Here is a 23,015-nt window from a genome sequence, read left to right on the forward strand (position 1 = left end):
GCAAACAGTTGGGTTGTGTAGTGCATTACTGGAAAATGTTGGGAGACTGTTGTGGTAAATTAGCATGAAGTAGAATATGTTGCTGACTAAATTTATACTGCCAAATGAGAAGAGAATGGAAATCATGTTTTCAGGGTTCAATTAAACTCTTCTCAATGTATAAACAGGGTTATAGAAATGTATATTTTATATGTATGTATATTATTTAAGCTAATAAATGTGAATATTTTAAAATATAAGCCTGAGCTCTTAGACATTGGGTTATGTATGTAGAGCAGCTCTCACATAATTATTTGTTTCACTCGAGAATGAATTCCTGTAACTTCTGGGATAAATTAGTGGGTCAGTATCAAGCAAAGCAGCAATTCTGGCACTTGCTCTGAGCCTGCTTGGATAAGAGTTATGAGTTGGATTTCCTGTGCTCTTGGTTCAAGCTTTTTTGCAAGTGTCTGGGCATTTCTGTATAAATTTCATAGAGCAGCTCTGTAGTTGAAGCAAAATGAATATTGCATATTTTATTTGGACAGATGGCAGTTTCAGAGCACTTCCTAAGCAAGATACAATTTTTGCATTCTTACAGGAAGCATGTACAGATGTATAATTTTATCATTATTTCATTATGCACTTAATGCACTGAAGAAATGAATTGCAATGCAAATCCTGCACTGCCTTGTGACTGCATTCAGGGTGGAAGTTAACTGTAAGATTGCTGTGTTTGTGTTCTTATATTTAATGATCATTACAGAGCACAGGCCTCTCATGTCATGCAGAAAAAAAATTGTGATCTGGTAAGAATCTTATCAAAAGAAAGACAATAATCCTCTTAAGGATTCTTCTGTCTTAGGTCAGGAGGCCATCATGGGGTTTTGTGCAAAGGTTTGTTTTCTTAGTGTCCTGGAAGTTGTAAACATTTTAAATTTTTTTGCCATCTAAGAAACCTGTAAACAAGGTCCTGTTCATTATAAATGGCTGCTCTTGCCATAATATTGCCAGTAATTTACAATGGAAAAAAAATTGTATACATTGTACCAGGATAAAGCTGAAGCTGTAATGCAATCCATCATGCTCTCTAAAATCAACAGAAAACAAGTATGAAATAAAATTTGAGCATAGCTTGACCAAGTTGAAATAATGAGCTGAGACTTGGCGTTTCTATTGATGTTTTGGGTTCCAGTGCTCTACTCAGAACTTTGGAATGGATGTAGGATGGCAGGGTCCTAGAGACCAGCTGGGCAATTAAAAATACTCTGAAAAGCACCTGGAAGAACTGTTAGGGATTTTAAAGGAAAGGGTGATTGCCATGGAGCACTAAGCTGCCATTGTGCAGCTTGCTCTATATTGGATGTTTGAGAAATCCCTTGGAAAACAAGGTGGCTTTATGTCTATGGTGTTCCTGCCTCTGCTCTTTGGGAGGTGATTTAGGGCAGAGCAGTTGAGCACATAGGTGAGTTCAGTTTACTTTGCATTTACTCTATCTGTAGCTTTTGCTATTCAAATGTCTACAGAAAAACCTGACTAATTCTGGTGTGCAGCTGCTGCTGGTCAGGGCTGGGAGGAGCAAGTGGGGGGCTCAGCAAAGGTGGAAGGAATAACACTTGGGGACTGATCCTGGAGCCTCCCCAGCTGCAAGGATTCCCCATGAAGAGTCAGTCTTGTGTTTTTAACCAAGCATGGTGCTAAAATCCAAGAGATCTTCTGAGTTTGTGGTATTTCCATTCTTACACTGAGAATGTTCTAACAGCTCAGGGAGTTGCAAGGCATGAGCTGAGTTTACTGTGTTTTAGGGCTGTCTCCCAGGTTGGGTTTCTTCTAATACATCTGGCTAATTAAAAGGTTAGAGTCAGAAAAAAACCAGAAGCAATAAACCATCCAAAAAACCAAACTGAAAGATGCTTATGTTTATATACATGTAGAATTTAGAAAAGAAACAGTGGGGATGTTTTTGTTTTTTTTTTTTTTTTTCTTTTAATAAAGAACATTTACAACCCATTGTGCTCTTTTTCCCCTTCTTGGAGAAGACTTTGAAAAGTAATATTTAAGTGTTTCATGTGTAATGCTGTATGGTATAGGGCAGAAAGTGTGTGGCAAAGGTATCCTGATAACTTGTTCACCACCTCAGGTCAGTGTTTTCAAGTGGCAGGACAGACACTGGCACCAGGTTTTTCTGGTGACTGTTCAGCAAACTCAGTGACTTAGCTGAGTGAAGGGTAGCTTGTACTTTGAAAGTGCAATTCAGTAAAAACCTACTTAAAACAACTGGCATGAGTTTTCTGAGCCAGTGTAAGAGAAACTTGAGTCAGTCCAAGAAGCTGGCCACAGTAACTCTCAGTGTTTCAGCAAAGTATTTTTGTCTTCTTTTGGAACTTTATGCCATGTGTTCAATTTAGAGAATTGAAATCATATTTATGTGTATTTTTGCCAGCCTTCTTGCTTTCCTGGAAAAAAAAGAATTGACTAATAATTGTTTTTGAAATATTGGTAAAAACTGGGGTGGGGGAGAGAGAGCAAAAGGAACCTACAAAACCTTTGATCAGCCTGGGGCTCAAGTGTGTTAATTTGATGTCCAGGCAAACTCACCCCAAGTAATGTAATTGGATATATTAAAGATGTCAGAGTGTCAAGAACCTCCAGAAATGTGGCTGTTTAATCAAATCCAGCCCCTAACCTCTAACTCCTTCATTCTTGCTTTGCTTAACCACTTGGAGCTACTACTTTTTTTCCCCTTTAAAATATTCTACTTTCCTTGTGTACATATTCTCCAAACATTTTTTCCCTCCATCTTCCAAGTCTCCTGCTCTACCTCATTCTCTCTCTCCTGATCTTTTAATAATTTATGTTGTTTCCCTGCCTTCTGTAACTTCTCTCTACCTTCTTTATAATATTCACAGCCTCTTTGCTGTTCTTCCATCTCTGCTGAAATTTTTTTGTACACTCATCTACTTGCTCTTTTTCCATCAATTTTGCTCTGAAATCTTGTCATTTGAATAATTTTCCTTGCCTTCTCTTTTACCTTCTTTGGCCTGGATCGTTTTTGGAGTGAATGGACTTGCATGTAGAATAGGTAAACCTTGACTGTCTTGGGGTTATTTCATTAAACTCATCCCAGTTCTTGAAGAACTAATGGGGAAATGCTGAAAATATTGTCAGTTTACCTAAAAAATGAAGATATTGCTGCCTGATTATGAAGAGACACAGTTCTGCTGAGTGGTGATTATCAGTCCAAGCATAAGCACTGATAATGTACAGACCAAATATCTCGTGAGGCTATTTTTGTGGGACACCAGTTGGTGCACCAAAATACCCTGGTAGTCTTGTCTTCCATTAATTGCTCAGGAATTCTCACTATCCATCACGTATTTCCTTGATTACATGTCATTATCTGAGATGTTTGATGTAACTATTTCATAACAGATTCCTTGTGTAGGTCAGTGATGAGTGAGAGCACCCAATCTTGTAAAACCTCAGCTCCCTTAGAGTCTCTCTGCTCACTTGGGGTGCACATCATCAATGCCAGTTTGCACTAATACAGACCTTTTGCAGCCAGTGTTCATGGAATAATGTTTTGTTATGGCTCATAAATGGCTTTGACAACCAGGCTTCTTGTCTTGGTTCACTTCCAAGTTGAAAGATGTTCACAGCACAGACATCACTGGTGAGAATGGGCAAGTGTTGATCACAGGTTAATGAACCATAGCCCAGAGGAGGCTTTTCCTTGAAACTTTGCTGTGGCTCTGGATTGAGCTGTATGAAAATGAAGAGAAATTAAATTAAATTATATTATTGCCTGCACTGTGCCTGCTGTGGAAATGGGCAAAAGGTTCAACTTCATAAAGTGTAAAAGCATAATTTTGAAAAATATGCGTTATTAAATTCTTTTTATTGTCAATTTATAGCACTTCATTCACCTATTATTCTATTCAGGGGCTGAAACCTGAGGTACCACATATGTGAGTAAAGGCAGAATTTTGATTAATATATCTACATTACAAAATTTGGGCAGTTTATATGACTAAGAATACATCTTTTAATGAGTACACAACACAACCCTGTGTTGTTTGTAATGCTGCCCCACTCGAATGATATGTTAGATCTACACTGAGTTTATAATACCCACCCCAGTAAATGATGTTTGTTGAATATCTGTTAAATGATTGGGGAGTGTTATAAGCAGTGGAGACACTTGTGGATCCAGGATCCCTGTGGAACTACCCAGGAAAATCCCACTTGGTGAGAATTTGCTCAGTTTGAGTCGGGGCAAATTTATGGCCAGGGAAATAATTCTCAATTTTGTGACAGATTAGCTGAAGAGGCAGTGATTATCAGGAAATTGGTGGATTATGTCCTGTGTTGCATTTCTAATCATGCAGTTTGAATGTGCTGGAAATGCTATGGTAATGTTGTGCTTTTTCTTGCTGAGTGTTTTCACTCAGGAAAGTCAGCTTGAGTTTGTCCCACTGTATTTATTGCTGTGTGAATAATTGTACTGGTTAGATTTTACATATTTGGAACACAGTGCCTGACTGCTGCCCTGCCTGTGTAATTATTAAGTCTAGAGAATGGGTTGGGAAAACAGCTTTGAGAAAAGCACCTCTTATAAATGAATGATTACCGACTTGGCAAAGCATTCTTAATATTGACAGCCAGTTAGGAAAATTAAATCAATGCAATCAGGATAGTGATTATTTTTCTCAAGAAGTGTTTGTGTAAGAAAAAGAGGGCAAACATTTGTACTTTTTGGAATGTTAAGAGCAATATTCTGCTGTGCAAAGTGACCTATAGACACGTGGTTGTTCTGTATTTCAGGACTGTAAGTTAGGGAAAGCTCTGAGCTGGGTGTCACCTTCTCAAAGAAAACCAAAAGGCTTTCAAATTCAAATTTGCCAGTTTTATTGGAATGAAGACTAGAAAGGTAACTTCTTCCATAATAAAATCTTCACAGTGATTTGTGAGGGTGAGCTGTAGCAGTTTTATGCCTCCTTTGTGCAGGTAGGTCTTGATGCAGTGCTTGGTTGTATTTAATGTGATTTGGTGAGTGGCAGCAAAGTGGGAGCTGTTTGGGGTTTGGAAGATTTTTTTTTTTCACAAGGAGATTTTGTTTAAGTAGAAAAATATTGTGCTAGGTTTACTTAGTAACTGGAAGATATGAAAATTAAAGAAGAGTTGAGGAATTATTTTGCTAGTAAGTCAAAAGGAAAAGTTGAAATTTTGCAACTCAATTGAAAGAGGAAATCTCAGAGGTGGAGCGAATGCAGAGTTCTCAGATGTTGGGACATTATAAGGAAGTTCTTAAAATTAATGTGAATAAAAATGTTACTATTAGTCTCTCTTCCCCATTTTGGGCTTACTTTGGTTTTAGTATGTGTTTTTATTTTTTGTGTTTAATGTGGTGTTTGCTTTTACTATCATACAAGAAGATGATGGTAATTCTCTATGCAAATGTCATCTTCAGGGTAATGAATACCATTAATGTATATACTGGAAGCAGTACTTATTCTGAAAGCATTTTGATTTTAATGATTCATAAATGTTCTGATAGTGCATATGTGGGTGAAGGGTAGCATGTGTGAGCATCACAGAATCACAGAAATTCAAGGCTGGAAGAGACCTGTAAGATCATCAAGTCCAACCCATGTTCTAACAATTCAACTAGATCATGGCACCAAGTGCCACATCCAGTCTTTTTTTGAACTCTTCGAGGGATGATGACTCCACCACCTCACTGGGTAGATGATTCCAGTATCTGACCACTCTTTCTGTAAAATACTTCCTTCTTAATTCTAACTTGCATCTCCCTTGCATCCTCTAGTTCTGCTGAATACTTCATATGTAATCTGAACATTTGGTCTTGTTTCATTCTGATTTTTGCTGCCCTGTGTCTGCAGTCCATGGCTTTTCCTCAGTTGCCATGCTGCTTTGAGCAGCTCAATTCCTTCCTACACCTTCACTTCTTCACTTCCCAGCATTGTATCCTTCACTGCAGAATTAGGGGCAGGAGGGAACTGATCCAGGTTCTCCCCATCTGGTGTTCACTTGCCAGGGAGAGGAGAGGCAGAGCTCACTTCCCTGCATGCAGTTTCTCTGGTGCACAGTTTGTTTCCCATAATCCAAAATGAGTTACTTGTAAATGACTTTTAATTAAAACCTGAATGTAGTATAAACGTTAATATGTTTTTATGGATGTTGGAGAATTGCAATAAAAGTCTGCCATCAGATTTTTATGTCTTTAGTTGATAAAAGGATGCAGAAGGCAGAGACTGATGAGAAGGGATGGGCTGGTTGGATTAGGATTATTTTGGGAAAAGGCTATTAAGAGAAAAACAGAATTGCTTTAGCCATTTTACTATTTCAGCCTTTGCAGTAAAAAGTGTTGGTCCATGTCTAAAAAAAATTATAGCACTTTCTGTCAGTTTTTCTGATAACTTTATAAAAACTTGACTTTAAAGCTCTGATTCTGTCTTGATAATCAGCATTCAGATGTCCTAGTACATGCTTTCACTAAGCCGATTTCCTTTGAGTCTGTGAATACTCACTGTATTTCAAAAGCTCTGAACAGTTTTAAATGGCTGAGGAGAAAACTGACAAGCCTGAAAATTAAATTGTAGCAAAGACCTGAAAATGAGGAGAGTTCTCACAGTCACCCAAACAGAAATTTATCTTGCTTTAAATTTTGGTTTTAATAAATGTATACTCCTCTGTGTATTTGACATAAATCACACATGCTACTTAATACTGTCACTTTAATTTTATTTTATAGGTTATTAAAGTGTTATGAGTATTTACACAGATTTATTAGAGTGCTTGCTCAATTTTCTACTTTTATGTGAAAGTAGATACAATGGTAATATTGCAGGTTATTAAATTTTGGGGCCTAAATGTGTGACTGTGTTGGCATGGGAGTAAATTCATTGAAAGCTCTGAGTATCTGCTGAGAATAAAGGGTTTGCTGTCATTCCTCAGCCAGCTGTGAACATCTGTAAGGAGCTGTGTGTTCATTCCAAGCTGCTGCATGAGGGAGTTCAGGAGTTCTGCTCTGGGGTCTGTAGGTGTGTGCCCCAAAGAGCAGAAAAAGAACCCCCACCCCAAAATCTCAAACCAGCCTATACCATGGTCTGTGTGGGAAGGCTGGGAACATGGAATACTGCTTTTATTTATTTGTGCCACCCTTTTCTTGGCTTAGGACCCCCTCATTTTTCAAGCATATTAACTCTCATATACTTGCCCTGTTTCCAAGTACAAAACCCCCCTGGCATTAGGTTCCCCCTGTTCCCAAGGCACCCCAAATTCCCAGGAACATTGAGAAAAATTACTGAGTGAAACTTCTTAGAGTTGTATTCCCTAGTGTGAGTGGCAACTTACTTAATAAAGAAAAGCAGATATGACCAGAACAATTGGTTTGTGGGGTTTTATTCTGTGGGGCTTTGAGGTTTTTTTGTTGTTTGTTTAGAGGTTTTTTGCTTGGCTGTGGTTTGGTTTTTCTTAGTTTCCCCTATGGTTCATATGTCCTGTTGATGCAGTCAGACTGGCATGAATTTCATGAAGGGTTTTAGAGTGGTTTTTCTTGAGAAGAATGTAATTATATTTTTTGTTTTATTCCCACACCTCCAGATACTTAACTGGAGAAAGAAAAACTTTTATGACTTATTTTAATGCTTTAGTAATTTAAAAATTTTTATTTACTATGAACCCTGCTTAAAATGAGTGTAATCTTGAGTCATATATATGAGTCTGGTTTTAACTTGTGCTGAATTGTATCCTAATGGATTCCACTTGATTTCAACTTGTTTTTCTTTAGCTGTAATGTCCTTGTTGGTCAAAACAAACATGTAGAAGTCATGGAGAACAGTGCAACCAAACCCCATGATGGTCATGTAGCAACATTGATTGTATTGATACCTTTTAAATATTTTCAAGGTCTGTGGTGCATTATAGGTGTAATAAAGAAGAAAGAGTGCAAGTTTTAAAAACAAAGCTTTTGAAAAGAAACCAATTGCACTTTCTTTTTCTTTTGTTTTTCACTATAAGGCTGTCTTGACAGTATAAGGCTGTCTTTGGAAGAAATGTTTCATCATTTAACTGTTGCCTGCTTGTTAAAAACAGTGAATTCTGAAGTCCATTCATCTCTGTTATTTGAAGGCAGGTAGTCAAGAGAGCAGTCACAGAACTCTGCTTCCCCAGGCCCTTTATGTCCTGTAGGGCTGTAACCTTAGAAAGGTCATGTATAGAAATGATCTTTTTTGTTGTGGGTGAAGGCTAATGAGTTTCTCTGTCTCCTTGGCTCATTTTGGGTTTCAGCTCTGCCTCCTCTGAGGTGTTTGAGTGTGTGAGAGACACCTGGCCAGTGGAATGGTTTCAGGGTGCCTGGTTTTGGGACCTTCAGGGTTCCAGAGGTGTTTCTAGAAGGAGGATTCTCCTGCCATGTAGATTCCCTGTTGAATCCTGTCACTACTTCAGTGCTGTAAACAAAACCAGGTTGAAGAAACTGTTGCATCTTTATTTGTACTGCGATCACGTTTATTCTTTTTAGTGTTTAAGCACTGGTTTTAATTAAATTGAAGCACTGTGTTTAAGCAAAACAGATTTGTGGCGCTTAAGTCTTAAAACTATTTAAAAGTACCATACAATTACTAACAGCTCCCAGCATTTGCCAGGTATTCCTTACTATGACTTATTCTTTGTCAGCAATGAGAAGTTCCATTTAGATTGGCCTTTGAGAAGTCCAGGTTTTAAGAAATAAACACAAATTCTCTACTACTGAAGCTTTTTTTAAAGTGAGATCAGGAAGGTCAACCAGTGGATTTTGGTGCTGAGGCAGGCATTGGTGCCTAAATAAAACCAGGTAGTTGAAAGGAAGCTCCCTAGTCTGAGGACAGACCTTCAGAGTAAAAATGTGGAATTTCATCTCTACAACTTTCTGCTATTGCTATCCTCTTGTGTACATGAACATTGGATAAATGAAGCTGCCTCTGTATTCTTTTGAAGCATTTGGTAAAGTAACCAACAACTAAGAAGTTGACATTCCTTTTATTATTGTATTAAGTCTTTTCATTTGCTGTGAATTAAGAAAATGGAACAAAAGTAGTGAGTTCTGCTTACTTTATTGGTCAAGCACATACTGTTTTTTGTGAAAATGTTCCTATTGATGCATGTTATGTGTTCACAGTACAGAGAAAAAATCCTCACTGTGTTTCAGTGAAATTGATTTTGCTATGGGAAGTGTCAATATGGGGATAATGATTGAAACTCAGAACTTGTTTATGGAATTATGGCCTTGCTGTGTGTTCATATATATGTATTCATGTATATTCATACAGGGCTATAAATGACGTGGTGTTTTTAGAAATACAAATTAATCAAGCTTGATGTGTTTGACGCTTCTTTCATCCTTCTTTGGAGTTGAAGTTAATGATGGTAAAAACCAGCCTCCAGTCAAAGTAGTTGTTTATTGTAAAATTAAGTCTTAAATGCTGGTGTGTGTCCATTCTCTACTTCAGCCTGGACTTTCTTGGTGAACTTTATTTTCCTCATGGCAGTTGATGATTAAATGCCTTCTACAATATGCTCAAGATCTCAAACACACAATAGCAATACAGTTCCTGTAAGTGGTTCATTTGTTAATCTGAGCTCTGTTTTACAAGAATTGTTTGAATGCTGCTTTCCTTTGAAATTGATCTTCAAAAAGAAATCCTGTTTTGTATAATAAGATGCCAGACTCACAAAGATTTCCTTTCTTGTTTCATAGACGTTCCATCTTCAGAGCAGCCTGAACTGTTCCTAAAGAAACTTCAACAGTGCTGTGTCATTTTTGACTTCATGGACACGCTTTCAGACCTTAAAATGAAAGAATACAAGCGCTCCACTCTTAATGAACTGGTGGACTACATTACAATAAGCAGAGGCTGTTTGACAGAGCAGACTTACCCTGAAGTAGTTAGAATGGTGAGTTCTTTCTTTCTCATGGTCTCTTTTCAAACCCACTTGCACTTCCATTTACACCCTGTGGGCAAAATTGACACCTGGGGTAGGTGGATTAAATGATGCCTTTGGCTTGGATTTATTGATAGACATTTCTTGGGGATAATTCTCCAATGACAAAAATATTAATTTTTATATATTTTAAATATATAAGTCAAGTAGATTATGTTTATTATAGTGTCACAAATTATGAAAGGAAACCTGGATTGTTTCCTGATAGAGAAAGCCAGCAGCCATTAAATCACAGTCCCTCATGTTTCCTCCAATCTATCTTCCCTCTCCTCCCAGTGTAAATAGTGGAATAATTTTTGCAAGTTTCTTATCTTTCTTTGAACTTTCTCCAAGTTCTTGGGTGTCTGCCTCAGGTACAGATACCTTAAAGCATGCATGGATAATAATTTTAAAATAATAAATGCTAAAAATGTTGTACAGGATTGTTGTGTCAATTTCCTGGTTGGGTTATGTGGATTCATTGCAGGGGCTGTGAGAGTGAGCAAGATTGCTCAACTATAAAGCCACACCTTCTATGTATAAATTGTTAAATAATGGTGTTTAATTGTAAAAATGGAAACAGTACCAGATGCTCTATGGTGAAGAATGTTCATTACAACTGGCAAAATCAGTCACTGCTTTAAAATGTTTGTTCTGTGCTGCTGAACAGAACCCTTATAACCTGTTCTCTAAATGAGAAAGCAATTAATTAAATATAGATTTGGTCTTGACAGTTTCCTAACAGTACTGTGTGATTGTGGGATCCACTAGCTATGTGCTGTAAGAAGAAAAACATGAATAGTTTTTGCATTGCATTGTGTATGCTCCTTGCTTCTTTTTTGACACACAGATTCATGCTGTGTTGCTTGTCTGTAGTATTTAAAAATAGCTGTAAATTGTGACAGAACCATCAAGCAGTTAATCATGAAGGAAAAAAAACAGAATTAAGGGCATATGAAAAAATCTTAATATGTCTTCTTTGTGTGTATGCATTGTCAGAAAGCCTGTAATTATGAGTTCAGATTCTTTCCCTTCTCCCTCACCCTCTCCTGCCCCTTTCTGCACCGGACCAGTCTTGTGAATGAACTGCTTGCTGTGTTATTTCTTCACAATGTGAACTCATGCACCATTCACCTACCAGGCAGAATACAGAATGGCTTTTTTTTCTTCTCAGTTTTTCTGCTGGTGCTGCACTGTGGTATCTAAATGGTTTGCATGTGTTAGTTTGATCTGATGTGTACCCCTTGTGATGAGCAAAGTATATCACACCCTTTGCCCAGAAGGGATGTTGATGCACAGATAACTTCAATAAAATGGGGGGCTTTTTCTGTGTGTAGCAGATGCCTCCAAACTCATCCCCCCCCAAGAATTTGGTAATTTTTATAGCATTTCTGTTACTGAGGTTGTATTCTTGGGTTGACACTGGTTATAGTTTTTTACTGCAGCAACATCTCTTGAATAAAAACTCTCAAAGTTAGTGTTGCCTTAGCTTGGGCCTCAGGAAGCAAGAAGAATTTGATTTGTAGTTGTTTATGAGGTTCAATTTGAATCATAAATAATAATCTATGAAACAGTAAAGTAAAACCCCTTTTGTATTGTGTCCTGCTGTCCCTGCAGTCACTTTTATTGATTCACACAACAGGTTTTAACTTAAGGAAACTATATATTGCCTAAAGAGTTTGAAAAGCATGGTTTTGAATAATTTCCTTAAATATAGTCTGTATTTATGGTATGGAGTATCTATTGGAAATAAAGACACAGCCTGAATATTTCCAGTGGATTTCACAGATATTTACTAACGGTGCTTAAGAAATTCCAGTTTCACTTAGATCCTTTTTGATAGAAATCTGTTCTCTCATCTTTTCCTTCCATGGCATCATGCCCTTCTTCATTCTGCTTTCTTCTCCTTTGCATTTGTGCTGCTGAACCCAGGCTGTTCCCTCTTCAGTGCTGGGATACTGAAGCAGGGGAGAACTCTGAATATTCTCATGTCCTCTGTCTGGCTACCCAGTGGCCCCTGACTGCCCAAATCTGACTTTTTTTTTAACAACTAAAAAGATGCCTATTATTTAAGTATTTAAAGAAGTGAACATGTTTTTATTCCTTAAGAATTTCCTGAGGAAATTTGAAGTAAATATAATTGTAAATTGTAATTTAGATTTTGGGTGAAGCTCCAGCCTGCAACAGCCGCCTGAGCTTTGGTGAAGGTGTAAGCAGCTGAAAGCTGGACTCCCCTGATTGTGCCTGTCACAACCAGTGGTGTTTTGGGTGCTGGAAAACCACTTTGGTGGTTGTGTTCCATGGGAGCAGGATGCAGTGCTGTGATGCTGAATTTGTGGGGGTGAACCCTTAGCAGATGCACGAATGATTCCTGTTGATGGTCCCAGTGAATGCTGTTGCTGTGTTTCTGCTAACCCACATCACCAGGGCTTTTGAGGCTTGCAGGTGTTTTGTTTTTTGTAGATGGACTATCTGGTAAAAATGCTGTTTTTTCCTGCTGGTCTTTGCCTATAAAAGCAAGACTTCTTCACCACTTTGAGAACACAGGCCCTAGAGGGAAAGGTAGTTCTTCTAAAATGCTATAGAAGGAGTTTTCAGCACATGCTGCCTGGTGAAGAGATGGCATTAGTCACTTTGTACTAAAGCCCTGCTATTTGGTGTAAGTTACTCTTTGCAGTAAATGCATGTTCTTGTTTCAGGCAGTTTTGTGCCCATAATCATGCACTGAGACAGACTTAAATGTGCACAGTTGACTTCACAAGTGCAGCTACCACCTTCATGTGCTTTTGGGGATTTTCACCAAAGTCTCCAGCTGGGTTCACAGGGGAGCTGTCACATTGACAGTCTCAGACCTGTCATGATAGTGAAGAAAACAGCAATATCTGTGTTCTGACCAAATTAGCATCCCCACTGCCTGCCTGCCACAATTGTCATGGGAGTGTTTTGATTGAAAGACCAAGATCTTAAAACTGATCAAAACTGAGCCCAGTTGTTTTATGTCCCTTTGAAAGATCTCTACCCTGTTGTGTTTAGTGTTTATGAATCTGAGAATTAGTATTTTCTGCTTGTCCCTTTTGGCTACTGTGATTTGGAGGTGAAGGGAAAAAAAGTTCTTTTGTGAGTTTTAACATCATCCAGGAGCAGGGAAAAAAAGTGTACCAGTCAAAAACTGGTATTTTTAAAGTTACTAATATTCACAGAGAAGGATTAATAGCTAAAGTGTTTTCTAAATCATCTAAAATGCTTGAAAATTAATTTATGTGGAAGAGACTTCTTTTGTTTTAAGGTTTTATAATGTATGTGTATGTTAATGATCTCTGTTAATGACCCAAGGTTGTTTGGTTCTAGACATACTAGGCTAGGAAAAAGTTGCCGGTAGAATTCTTTAGAAGAGCTGAGATTTCTAAAATATAAGGGTTTGAAAAAGTAATTTGTGGCAGCCAGATAATTTAGAGATGTTTTTCATGCCATCTAAAATTTATGCCATTAAAAGCTTTATCCATGCTTGTAACATCACATGTTTTCATCTTCTTCTCTTGATCATGTGATATGATGTTGTATATAGCTAAATGTGAAACCACTTGGCTGTTTCTCAACCTGTGTGCAAATCTGCTTCTTTAAACCACTCTCTATAGCTTGATACAGTGTCTGGCATGTTATTTGCTATTCAAAAAAATAAAATAAACCAGAATCTCCTAATGACCACCAAAGCAAGTTGCAGAGGCCTCACCATGTCATCAATATCAGTTGATGGGGAGAGGAATTGGGATTTGTGGTAATGGCCATGAGCTGAACAGATTTATTCAGGAGGGGATTGCTCAGCATGCTTCCCCTGCAGTTTGATGTGTTGTTCAGAAGGGCAGATGACATTCTTTAGAATTAGGCAAATCTTAGGAAAAATGGCCTTGCCAATTAAGCCACACTCTGCTAAGAAGGAAATGCCTGTAATAGGACTTTATGAGCCAATAATTGGATACTTAATCTAAAATTTATTCCTGTCTGAGCAAAATGTGGAGGCTTTAACTAATGATACTGATTTTTGCTGGTAGATTAAGCAGTGGTAGTTGAAGGAAATAAATGTTTGTTTTTATCTGTGGTGTCCTGAAGGGTGTATGTGGTAAGACTGTTTGTGCTTTATGGATGTTAAGACATAGATTGAGGAAACTCATCTATTTAATTTGGAAAATGAACAAAAAAATTGACAAGCTGTTAAAATGAGATGTCTGGATGAATCTCTTTGTTGGTAAGCAACTTTTCAGCTCTCCTATTTGCTTCTTTAGAAATTGTAGACCTGGGCCCTGAGGTTTACACATCAGTGTGTGTTTGCCAGCCCACAGGAGATGGCTAATGAAACTCTCTTCAGATCCAGCTTTTAGAATGGAGTAGTGATACTTTGTTCTCTTTTCTAAGTGCTGAAATGCCTCTAGCTTCCCATTGTCATCTTTATCTTTTCTGTAATGGCAAATTGAGTAAAATAAGACTGTAATTTCTGTTCAGCCCAAGTGAAACATCACAGGAGATGTCATGTGGTGTAGAAGCTGTGTTAAGCAACAGAGGGAAAGAAACTTGGTTAAATCAATACCCAAATAAACACAAAAAATGCGTTTTAAAGGTCAGATTCTGGTTTTGGGTTTGTTTTTTTTTTATCCTCTCTTTCTACTGACATAAATCTGGAGAGATTGCATTGGTTTTTACTGCAGGTTTGTCTCAACAGATGTGAGGGCAGAGTCTGTTCAGGAGTTTGTTTGTGACAGACCCGTTAAACATAAAGAATATCTTGCTAAGCCATGATTTTTTTAGTATGTTGAGCAACCTATTTTTAGGAAGTGTTCTAGCTGTTAGACTTCATAGGCATTATGGTTTTTATGTTTTCTATAGCTTTAGCTGTGTCTTGTGACTAAGTGTGACATCTTCAGAGTTTCTGTATTAAAATGTTCTTGGATAGAGATTTTTCTGCAGATCCACCTATATTCAGTCTTACCTTTTTTGATTTAACAAAAAACCTGTGTGTATGTTCCTGTTGATTCTTGCATTAGATTTCAAAACAGAAAATGAATGTCATTTTGAGTTTAAGGAAAAACAATGAAATCATATGCTCTCACAAGAATTGACAAATCATATCCCTTTCTAATGAGAATCTTCTATAAGTTCAGGAATTCTGTAAAATTAATCTTGAACTTGACTCAGTGGAAGTAGAACAGATTTGGAAGGTATCTGAAATGCTGGAAGGAAAATGCAATATCGTTTGATTTCCCCCCCAATGTTTTTTGATTAAAAATTGTCATGTAGATGCAGCCATAATGGAGCAAACATGCTATTGTTAAAAAAAACCCACGTAAAAATCACATAATATTTTACATTCTGTTCTTCTTTTTTTTAATGTGGAGGTTAGCAATTCTGTAGAAGCAAGAAAAGAATCTACCTTTGATTCCTTTTGTGCATTATTTCTAAATACTTTTGTTAGATGTTTTTGTTGCTCACATTCTTTATACTCCTAGCTCGTATTAAATGTACAATGCTTATTAAAAGAAGAGGCTCTGATGTTTTGTGCCCTTCTCAAAAAATCAGTTGGAGGCAGCTCCTCTTGCAGCAGTTGTCCCTAATAATTTTTCTGGACAGTCTGTTATTACATTTACCTGGATCCATTATTGCTGTGGTTGGTTACATGGGCCTTGCATCTGTCAGGCTCTGTCTGCATAACAGTGCAGTGACTGGGTCTGAAGGAGAGAAATAAACTGGGAAAACACTTTTCTTGTTCAAGAAACACTTGAGCTGTATTTATTTATTTATTTACTTAAAGGATCTTTACATCCCCACACCCTATTTTGGCTGTGTCAGCCTTTAAAGCATTTTGTCTACAGACAAGCACAGTGTTAATCTGCTTCTGAGGGATTGTTTTCCTGAGTTTTGAATTGTATGTTTTGTTCTTTAGTTTGGAGTCCAGGACAGCATGAGTTTTGCAATGCTGTCTAGAGTTCAAGTTCATTCATTGGCAGGCTTTCACTTGGTCTCCTGCCTGCTCTAGAGGTGAGGGGCTCTTTCTGCTGGTGCTGAGGTACTTAGCTACTGCTGTGATTTTTCAGACTGTATTATAGAATTACATTGGCACATATTAAGTAAATAATTCTTCCATTGAATCATCTGAAAACTTAGTTACAGGGAGATAGTGATGAATGGAGTTACTGGTAGGGTACCCAGATATAGTTTGGGTCTGGGTGACCCAGAGTGGAATTGCAGAGCTCCAGTTCCCAGCAGGGAGGAGGTTGTACCCAGGGCTGGGGCTGAGCTAACACTTCTAATTCAGATCCAAGTGTCATAATCCACCTTGGTTCTTGTCTGAGTGAACAAGATTAGAACAAGGGGTGGTGGCTTTAAACTGGAAGGGGAGAACAAAGAATAATGGCTTGAATTTGGATGGGGACAGGGCCAGATTACGTGTTAGGGTGGAATTCTTCACTGTTAGCTTGGTGAGACACTGGCACAGGTTATCCAGAGAAGCTGTGACTGCCCCATCCCAGGAATTGTTTAAGGCCTGGTTGGATGAGGCTTGAAGCAATCTGGTCTAGTGGAAAATGTCTGCCTGTGGCAGGGCAGATTGGAATTAGATGATTTATAAGGTCCCTTCCAACCCAAACCATTCTGTGGTTCTGTGAGGAGTTTCAGGGTGTTTGTAAATTTGGTTTCTTTTGGGCAAAGCATCCACTGCAGGAGTATAGCTACTGATTTTTTCAGTGCAAGGTATCACTCGAAAGCAGCTCCTCCCTCTTTAAACACACATGGTGTGGACATTGCACCTGAGCTCCAGCTGTTTTCTCCTACAAACTCACTCCTGTTGTAGTTCTGCCAGGAGAAGCATTGCCCAAGGATCTCAGGTTTGCTGCTTCCTCATCTGTATGGATGGAAGCTGACACCACCACTGAAGTGGGTGAGGGTAAGCTAACAAGTTTAGGAGCCCAGATCCAGAGCTAAATTCTTGCAAGTTATTGATTGAATTTTTAGAAGACTTAAAGGTCAAGGGAAAATGAGAAGAACTGTTTTCCCCCCAGCCTGTGATCTGGATTGTTGACTGTGTTCACAATCCAGTGTAGTTCATTCTGATGCAGCCAAGTCAAAAGCAATGCTTCTGGGCAAAAGAAAGCACATAATATTAAGCCCTGAAAGACTGTATTCAGGCAAGCAGTGGTGCAGAAAAGAACCTGAGCATTGTGGATTGCTTATCATGAGTATCTTAATATGAATTTCTGGTAGGCTGCGCTGTTCAAAGAGGTGAATGTCGATAAATTAATATGGCAACATGCAGGAGAAAAGAGGGAGATGGTCTGGCTTTTTATGTATACCTCAGTGCACTTGTGCACAGGTGGGAGGTCAAAGGAAGGAAGCAAAAATAATCACAGGATTAAAAACAAACAGAGAAACCAACAACTGCCTGGGTTTAGGAGCTTTGTTTTTCCATTTGACGCCACAGAGGTTGAGAGTTGTCATGTCTATATAAAAATACCTATCTATAGATAGACACATACTGCATATGCAAATATACATATACAGGTGTAAAAGAGATCTGGTGCCTTAGCAAGAACCAACAGGGTATCAGGCAGATTCAACCTTGAGATCAGAAACAGTGCTGTAGCTAAATTAGTAGTGAAACTTTAGGAAAAGAGAGCTGGTGGAACAGCTTATAATCTTTTAAGGTAAAATTAGATACTACATTTTGTAAGATGTTCTGTAGTCAAACTTCTGGGAACAATTCAGCGGGTTTTATAGAAAGATTACAGCTGAGTGACTGCAGTACTTACTTCAGGCTCTAGGGTATGTAAATCTGTAAATGATATTGAAAAACTCCACATATGCAGATATGTTTCAGAAGTACAAGTGCAGTGTCTTTTCTGGGGGCCAGTGTTGTCTCCAGGTCAGATGGCTTCATGTTATGACTTAATTACATTTTATTGCTTCTCTGTTATTATTATGCACAGCAGTTTAAACATTGTGAGCAGAGATACTGGGTTTCAATTTTATATGTACATGGGGGTTTTTTGGATGATTCCACATATTTTTAATTGAAGAACAGGTGTTCCCTGTAAGCTAAATGGGTATCCACTTACCCTGCTTTTATATAGAGAATACATTAAACTTTGCAGTGTGTGTGTTTGTTTTCATTTCAGCTTTCATTCAGGAAGACTATTACTGATAAAAATCTTTGTTTCAAACAGCACAGAGTAGAAGTGCTCAGCTGCAATTCAATTTGTGAAGTGTTTCTGTTACAGTGTTGTCACTTTTATAGCACTCCAGTGAGGGACAAGAAGAGGACTTCCCAAAACACGAATTTTGACTTCAGACTTGAGCATCTTACTACCTTCTTTTCTAGAAGTTATTTCGAATATAAATGTGGTGATAAAGGTATCTTGAAGCTTGATGCTTTTACCTGTATATTCCTAATTTTGTGATTGTGCATTGCCAGGTAGCAGCAATCAGATTTGTTCAGAAATTGCAGCTCACTCTCTGGGGGCAGGGGTTACAGAGCAGCCTTCCCTGCCTTGTTTGTTTTTTTCACAAATTGACATTGACTTGTAATTGCCTGGGAGTGTTTTGGTCTTGCATCTGGCTGGAGTTAGGTGTTAGGTCAGATCTTAAGAAGAAATTCTTTATTAAGAGGGCAAGTGAAGCACTGGCACAGGTTGCCCATCTCTGGAAGTGTTCAAAGCCATCCTGGATGGGGTTTGGAGCAGCCTGGTCTAGTGGGTGGCATCCCTGCCCATAGCAGGGTGGTGGAAGGAGATGACCTTAAAGGTCCCTTCCAACCCAAACCACTCCATGGTTCTGTGACTTGTGCCTCATTGACACAGAGCTCAGAGGTTTCTGTGCATCTCCAGTCTCGAAATCTGTCATTTCAGCACTGGTTTTTGGTTCAGTGCCAGTGGATAGATTGAACTGCTTGTTAAGTTGGTTTCTGGCACTTGGGTGTTGAGATTCTGCCTGGTGGAGGAGCTCTGGTGGACTTTGCACACCCAGTTTGGTGTGTGCTTCTGAAAGATACAGCCATGGAGAAGAGGGTGCAGGTGTTTTTGAGGACAGAGAGGGGGCATCTGTCTTGATAGGACTTTCTAGAATAGTGGAGTTCTGGTTTGCCTTCCAAAAGGATCATCTGGGCTTGGAGGCGTTCCTAATCGGCGGCAGATGGAAGTCACTATTGATCCATGGTCATTTGTGCTGGCTTTGGGACAGGATCCCCTGGGGACTGTGTCTGCAGGCTGGCAGGCATGTCCTCTGCCTTGATGATCCAAGCAAAGTCAGGAGAGAGAAATGGTTCAGCCATCCAGCTGAAGGAATTTTGGCATGCTGCTTGGGCCCAGGGATCAATTCTAAATAGCTGCCTTATGCCTATCTGAGGAAAAGTCTTTCCAGATCTGATGTTCCTGTGTTGTGTGGTGGCTGTCAGGGTCTCCAAAGTACAGCTGGGCAGTTCATGCATGGAAGGACTTGTTGTCTTCAGTTCTCCCTTAGAGGCTTATAAACATTAACCACCCAGAGGCTACTGATTCAGATAAGCTTGCTATAAATTGACACTGCATGTAAATGAGCCATCGTGCTGTGTTGTGGTGATTAATGTAACTGTAATGGCACACATTATCTCCTAAAGTTATGATAACCTGGGGAAATCACTTAAAGATAACCTGTTCTGTCTGTTCTCCTCAGGAGGATATCTGCATTTTGGCTTCACATAGCTTATCTTTGCTCCTAATGCAAACCAGAAAATTAAAGAGAGCAAACTGCATGCTAGGACCATATTCTAGCCTGCATTGCATTTACTCCTGCATGTTAATTTTCTTATGCAAAAAAACCTGCTTTTGGGTTGCCTTGAGACTGGCATTTTTTAATAGGCACTCTCCAGAGATCATACTAATTCTGTCCCAAGCTCAAGATCTAGGTGTCTGTGCTGGAACTCAGCTAATTGTTGCTGAACCTCTCATACTTCTGTCATGCTGGTAAGGCCCTGGCACTAACTGCTTGAGGCTTGGTTTGACTTAATTTGAGTCTTACAGGAATTTGTCTTTGTTTAGCTCTTCATTCTGAAAGTATGTACTTTCCCTTGCAGGTTTTACTTGTGCCATAAATTCAGTATTTGTTCCAGTTTCTAAACAAAACAGCTGATGAGTGATCTGTAGGTACAAGTTTTAATAATACATGTAGAGTTAAATTTGCAGAAAATTTTCTTTTTTGTTTCAAATGAAATTTAAAGCAGAAAAGGGGGAAAAAAAGCGCTGCCTTTGATTTTCTTAGTTTCTTATTTTGATCCAAATCCTGAGAGAGCTGGGATTTTTGACTGTGAAGCATTACAAAAAATGCTTGAGTAAGTATTTTAGAATTGCAGATCTTTGGATTCAAGGTACATTTCCCACTTTTTACTTGGGAATCCTTTGGGCTGTCTGTTCTACCATAGAAACTCTGTCTTGCTAATTGTGATCACTCCTCCTCTCCCTGTGTTTTCATATCAGGGATAGTAGAAGGAGGAGCTGAGGAATCCTTGAGGAAAGACGAACTGTAAACATGTATGTATTCCTGGAATAGTTATTTGACCTCTCATGAGATTAGAAATGTCTCTTCATGGAGGGGCTCTCGAGAGAAGTGAATGAGCTGGGGAGGAGGCAGGAGAAGGGAGGAGAAGATCATTTCCTAGTGAGTGCTGGCAGTCACTCTGTGCTGTGGCACAGGGCAGGGGGAAGTGCTGAGCCTCTCCAGGCTGAAAGCAGCGCTGAGCTTTACAGAGGGGCTCCTGTGGAGCCTGCAGGACTGAACTGCAGTGGCACACACCCTCTTGTGGCAGGAAGGGACAAGTCCCAGCACAAACCAGCGTGGCCTCATGTTTTCTGTGCTCCCTGGTTTGCCTTGCTCACTCTTTTGTGTTCAGTGAACATCCCTCACTCAGGTGCACCACCTGTGCTTTCCTGCACTTGCCTCTTTCATCTTCCTGTTCTTGCAGTGCCTGAATCTGTTCTGTTTGTCTTGCAAATTCTAAAACTTCACCCTATTTAAATCTGGTTTTATCAGTATTTGGATAGTATTTAAACTGTGGACTTTAAAGTGCCCTTCTCACTAAGTTGCCAACATACTGAAAATACTCCTTACAGACTAAAACATTTACAGGAACAAAAAGGCTGGAAAAATAACCAAGGGTGCTGAAGAACATGCTAGTTTTGTGTCTTAAATAGCTTAGTTTGTCTGAACTACTATGAAGGGGTCATGTATAGATTAGGGGATAACATGCTGCTTTTCCCAGCTGTTTGATTAACCAGCTTAGGGCTGGGTCAGATGCGCAGGAGCAGAGCAGGGAAGGCACATCATCACCTTCCGAGTGCAGAGGGGCCCTCCAGCATGTTTGCAGTTATCAGATTTGCTGCATAATAAGCTGTACGCTCCATTCAGCACTCTAATTAACCCAGGAAAGCTCTCTGGCTCAGTCTGTGCTGATAGCATGAACCTCACAAAGCCAGGCAGTCTCACCAAAGTACCTCTAAATAAGATTAAGCAAAGCGAGCCAGCCATGAAATAAAATGTAGGCTAAGTGTCGAGCAAATACTCTTATTTGCTTTCATTTAGTACCAAGTTCTGCACTTGGCATGAGGTGTCCAAGCATTTAATGTGTGAGTAGCACTGGCAACTCCTAGCAAGTGCTGACAGATGAGACCTTAATCATTAATGTTTCTCTGTACAGATAAAAATAACCAAATGCTGTATGACAACACTTACAAATACGAGTTGATGGTATTTCCTACAACTCCTAAGCAGTCCTGGCTCCCACTGATCCCATCAGGATTGGGAATTACATGTTGGTGGAACATGGTGGCAGGCTGGGTAATGCTGGGATATCAGAAGAAAGGAGAAAAGCCAAGGCTGGTGGCAGGTTTGTGAAGTGTCAGGTTCCTTAGTTAGCCCTGTGCTGCTGCTAAAGATCCTTGTCAGCAGGAAAAAGAAACAGTGTGAGTGATGGAGGATGGAGCAGGTACAGACATACAGGGTCCTGAAATCTATGACCTGTTTGCAGAATGGATCTCATCCTCCTTTCTTTGCCTTTTCAGGTATCTTGCAATATCTTCAGAACTCTCCCACCTAGTGACAGCAATGAATTTGATCCAGAAGAAGATGAGCCCACCTTGGAGGCATCGTGGCCGCACTTACAGGTTTTTGATTATTTACCTCAGAAGAAATTCTTGTCATTGTTTGGTGTATCTAATAATTTTCTCAGCTTTTTTTTTTTTTTTTAACCTGTGAATCAGAACTAGTCTGTGAGACACTAACATTTATTAATACTGTTTATGATTCTAATATAGTACCTAAAGAGAAGGGAGAGAACTTTGTGATATTTCTAAAATGTTAAAGCTTTCTTTCAAAATTAAATTGATGGTGTCCCTCATATTCCTGTTTTCCTTCACTGATTTAAAAATTATTTTGCTTTCCCAACTGCTTTGATGCACAAGTATTTTTCAACAGCTGCAGCAAGAGCATTGTGAGGATGACACTGCTGGCAGTTTTCCTTTATTGAGGGTGGTTAATATTCATAGGAAAGTGCACAGGTGTTGGCAGCTGATCAGAAAAATGAATGAGAAGCTGCATCCCTATCTAAGTCCTCCTTCCTCTCCTCAAGGTTTGCTCCCAGGTGTTTGGAGCAGGAATCAAGCTCGCTCAGTAGCATCCCTTTCTCTGAATTTCACTTGTCAGAACAAGGGGTTTTGAGACCCCCATGTGGAATAACACTGCATCCAGGTCTGGGGTTATTAGCACAAGAAAATTGTGGGCCTGTTGGAGTGGGTCCAGAGAGGAGGGTGCACAGATGATCAGAGGGCTGGAGCACCTGTCCTGTGAGCACAGACTGAGAGAGCAGGGGTTGTTCATCCTGGAGAAGGCTCCAGGGAAACCCCATTGCAGCCTTCCTGTGCTTGGAAAAGGAGATTATAAAAAAACAAGGGAGAGAGTGGCTTTTTACATGGTCAGATGGTGACAGGACAAGGAGAGATTCAGATTACACTTTATTAAGAAGCTCTTGAGGCCTGAGGGCCTGG

At 39.2% G+C, this 23,015-nt stretch overlaps 1 protein-coding gene across 2 annotated transcripts in view; it reads left to right on the plus strand.

The window, feature by feature from the left end:
* Positions 1 to 23,015, plus strand: part of PPP2R5E (protein phosphatase 2 regulatory subunit B'epsilon) — a 73,476-nt gene that overhangs the window by 31,394 nt on the left and 19,067 nt on the right. For both annotated transcript variants that reach the window (XM_058027357.1, XM_058027358.1), the window contains exons 3-4: positions 9,740 to 9,936; positions 22,035 to 22,136. In XM_058027357.1, the coding sequence (XP_057883340.1) occupies positions 9,740 to 9,936; positions 22,035 to 22,136 (299 nt within the window). The remainder of the gene's footprint in view (positions 1 to 9,739; positions 9,937 to 22,034; positions 22,137 to 23,015) is intronic.

Source organism: Melospiza georgiana, chromosome 6, assembly GCF_028018845.1.
Source record: "Melospiza georgiana isolate bMelGeo1 chromosome 6, bMelGeo1.pri, whole genome shotgun sequence".
Lineage (NCBI taxonomy): Eukaryota > Metazoa > Chordata > Aves > Passeriformes > Passerellidae > Melospiza > Melospiza georgiana.